Source organism: Morchella sextelata (assembly GCF_020137385.1).
Source record: "Morchella sextelata strain SCLS chromosome Unknown scls_32, whole genome shotgun sequence".
Taxonomy (NCBI): domain Eukaryota; kingdom Fungi; phylum Ascomycota; class Pezizomycetes; order Pezizales; family Morchellaceae; genus Morchella; species Morchella sextelata.
Genome location: NW_025408647.1, coordinates 845 through 4,150, shown reverse-complemented (window position 1 = coordinate 4,150; position 3,306 = coordinate 845). Strand labels below are relative to the sequence as shown.

Sequence of the window (3,306 nt, the reverse complement as noted above, 5' to 3'; positions counted from 1 at the left end):
CTGATTCGCTCGCTTGTCTATCGTAGAAGAGGGGTGTGAAAAAAAGGAAAACCGTTGAAAATTGAAGTAAGAACTTCTGGGCTTTTGAAAACGACATTTGTCACTAGAAACCTCAAGTTACACATGGTCAAAATTTGGTAAGAGGTACCTATAGGTATTACTTGCCTGGTGCAATGAGTTATGTATCTACACACAGGTACATAAAGTGCATACTTCCTAATTATACCAAGTAGAGTACTCCGAAGTACGTGTAGGGCGTAATTCTCATATCGTGCTGTTCCAGGTTACGAAGCTGTCCAAAATGGAATAACGTCGATCAAAATTAAGACGTGGACAAAACGTCATGTTTGTTGAATCTTGAAAGGTCACGAAATTGGAATTGTGACAGTTCAGGGAGGACCGTTGATCGTCCCCAGCCGAGTCACGGACGCCGATTCAACTACACCACACTAATCTCCATGATACTCCCACTTCCCTCTCTCTCCAGCGAATCCGGAGGTTTGTGATGTGACGGTGATACGTACTCGGATATCTACTCGAATACTCTACCTACCTCGATTAAAAACTTTATTGCAACATGCACTGGGAATCTATCGCAATAACTGGTATCATGGCAAAGAGACCTCTCTAGCTACGTGAATATCTGCCGTGTTCATGAAACACTCAGCTCAGGTCTGAAATGGCCATCAACATATCGGGATTCCACTCCTGAATGAGAGTCCTGGCGCCGGGAAGCCGAGTGATGAAAGTAAGACTCGGTGTTCAAATTTTGGAAAAGAAGTACCTATGTACATGTAGGTACATGTACTCTAGCATCAATAAGTTTTACCTCCACGCGATATGTAGAGCACCAAAGGACCCCACTCATCCCGCCAATCCACAACCCACCAGTCCACACCCCCCCGTTCAACCCATGCCCCAAATCCTGCAGACAGCACCGGCCTGCAGCCCACCACCAACCCTCCCACTCCCATCCCACCCTCCACTACGCCCACTTCAATTCCTCCCGTGAGGCCAAGCAACGTACTGTACACGCACAGCACGAGCACCGAAACAGCATCCTGAATCCCTCTGCTGCAGAAAGCTCGTCCGCTGTAAGTAACCTGTAGACTAGCCTCTTCTCTGCTCGCTCGCCTGTTGTGTGACAGTAGAACATCCTCCCACCCACTCTCTACTCGGGGAATAAAAATAAAATATACCCATTCCTTCACGCTCGGTTCTCCCGATCATCGTACTCTACTTATCGATAGTTGGCCATCCATCCATTATCACTGATACTGTTATTAGGTCGCCCCAACTTAATAGCTGCCCTATTTCCCGCTTGCTCCTTCCCTCTCTCCCTCTTCCTCTCCTCATACTCAACATCATTACATTATATACTCGAGAGAAGTCCAGGCTCATTCTTTTTATAATCCTGCCTATATACCTACTACATATCCACCCTCATCCTCAACCATCTTCACCAACAAATACATTAAAGCCTGTCCTCTGCCTCTGCCACTTTGAAAGTCCCATCGCACTCGCTTTTAAAGTTTCGCCAATATAGTCGACAAGCATCGGCCAGCCCCACGCTCGTTTAGCTAAAAACACTAACTTCAACAATCATGATGAACACCATGCCAGCTATGGACCGTCATCTCCATAACCTTTCACAATTCGACTTCACCCATCAAGCCGTTTTCACTCTAGCCTGATGTACAATCGCGCTCCCCCACCTGGAAGCCTCATCATGCCTACCCCACTACAATTTTCGCCGAACCCTCACCAACAGGCCCATACCCACCACCACAACATCCACCACCCCCAGCAGCACCACCACCACCACCACCACCAGCAGGCGCAGCAACAGCAGGTGAGACACAATTCGTCTGGGCAGTGTGACTAGAATTTTTGAGAGAACAGCCACTGGCTCAGCGTACCGCTTTCCTACCTAGTGTTAACGAGGTTTTGGCAGTGGTAGATAATACTACTGCCCTTACCTCCGGCTGCATATGGAATGTGGTGGTTACAGTGGCTATTCTGTCGAAGATCCTGTTCCGGTGTCGTCTATTAAAAACGGTTGTTAACATGGCTTTTTAGGATCAGCATGCGGTTCTCATGAACTCAAGTCCCAAACAGCAGCAACACCTCATGCCTACACCTACATCTGAGTTGGGCAACCAGTTTGATGAACAACCACAGAACATGGAAGGTTTCCCCACAGCCGCCGAATTCGAGAACCTTCTGAACGAATACATCCTCTCGCTTTCCCCAAGAAAAGAGACAAGGCTCTCATTCCCCAGAAACGCTACGAAAACATCCGCGCCGTTCTGCGCGACCCCAAATGCACCACAATTGAGTCCGCTCAGTTCAGATTTTGGGCCAAGAAGATGTTCCGTCTGGTGCAGCAGGAGGATGGCTACAATGACGTTGTTTGCCACGAGGGCAAGCCGGTTGCCGTGCGGGAAGACCTGTACCACGTCTTGACAACCTCTCACGGACAGGCGCAGCACGGTGGACGTGATAAGACCTCTGCTCAGGTCCGAAAGAACTACTCATGGTAGGCCGCTTAGTTGGGATTCTAACTATGAGTAACCTGGCTAATAATTGCGCTTAATAGGGTACAAAGGAACTCATTGCACGTTTTGTGCGCAACTGCCCTAGCTGCACTCTCCGCCGTAGCAGCCCCCTCGAGTTCTCTGCTGCTAGCAACGCGAATCGCATGAGCCAGCAGACGATGGAATCTTGTGCACCTTATCTCACTAGCCCAGCCAGTTCCACCGGGAGCCCTCCTCAGAGGCACGTCATGAACTCGCCTTCAAACAGCAGCACCTCTTCAATGAGCCAGTTCCAGCAGGTGGTTTCCTCAGCTGCCTCTTCACCTCTTAATGCCCCGTCAAGCCAGGACAGCTACGGATATTCATTTCCTTCGGTAGTAAATATGCCATTGGACCCCGCGCATGTACACAACACCCAGTCCTAACGACCTCACGAACTGAGACGAAGAACAATATGCGAATATGAGCTAATAAAGAGAAGAGAGAGACGGTTCAGTGCTGGTAGCGGCTTTTCTCAGGTTCAGGATTTTGTCGATTTTGGGTTATGCCATTTATGAATTTGTTAACGGGGTTCTTTGGGGTTCCTTGGTTGTTGTTTTTCACGAAACAATTTGGGCTATGTTTTTGATTATTGATTGTTTTGTCTCTGGGTTTTGTCTTTTTCGTTCAAAAAAAATATGGATGGTTATTTGCTTGGATGGGCGAGCGGTGGAGGTAGTTACCAATGATTTCTTGTTTTTATTTTTGGGGCCCTCTTGTGTTCTTGTTT

At 48.2% G+C, this 3,306-nt stretch overlaps 1 protein-coding gene across 1 annotated transcript; it reads left to right on the top strand.

The window, feature by feature from the left end:
• Positions 1-1,729: 1,729 nt before the first annotated feature.
• H6S33_009817 (uncharacterized protein) lies at positions 1,730-2,962 on the top strand (the record flags this gene model as incomplete). Its single annotated transcript, XM_044841255.1, has 4 exons — positions 1,730-1,852; positions 2,080-2,191; positions 2,263-2,519; positions 2,600-2,962. 4 exons carry the CDS (start codon positions 1,730-1,732, stop codon positions 2,960-2,962), a joined length of 855 nt encoding a protein of 284 aa, XP_044687494.1.
• Between the last annotated feature and the right edge of the window lie 344 nt (positions 2,963-3,306).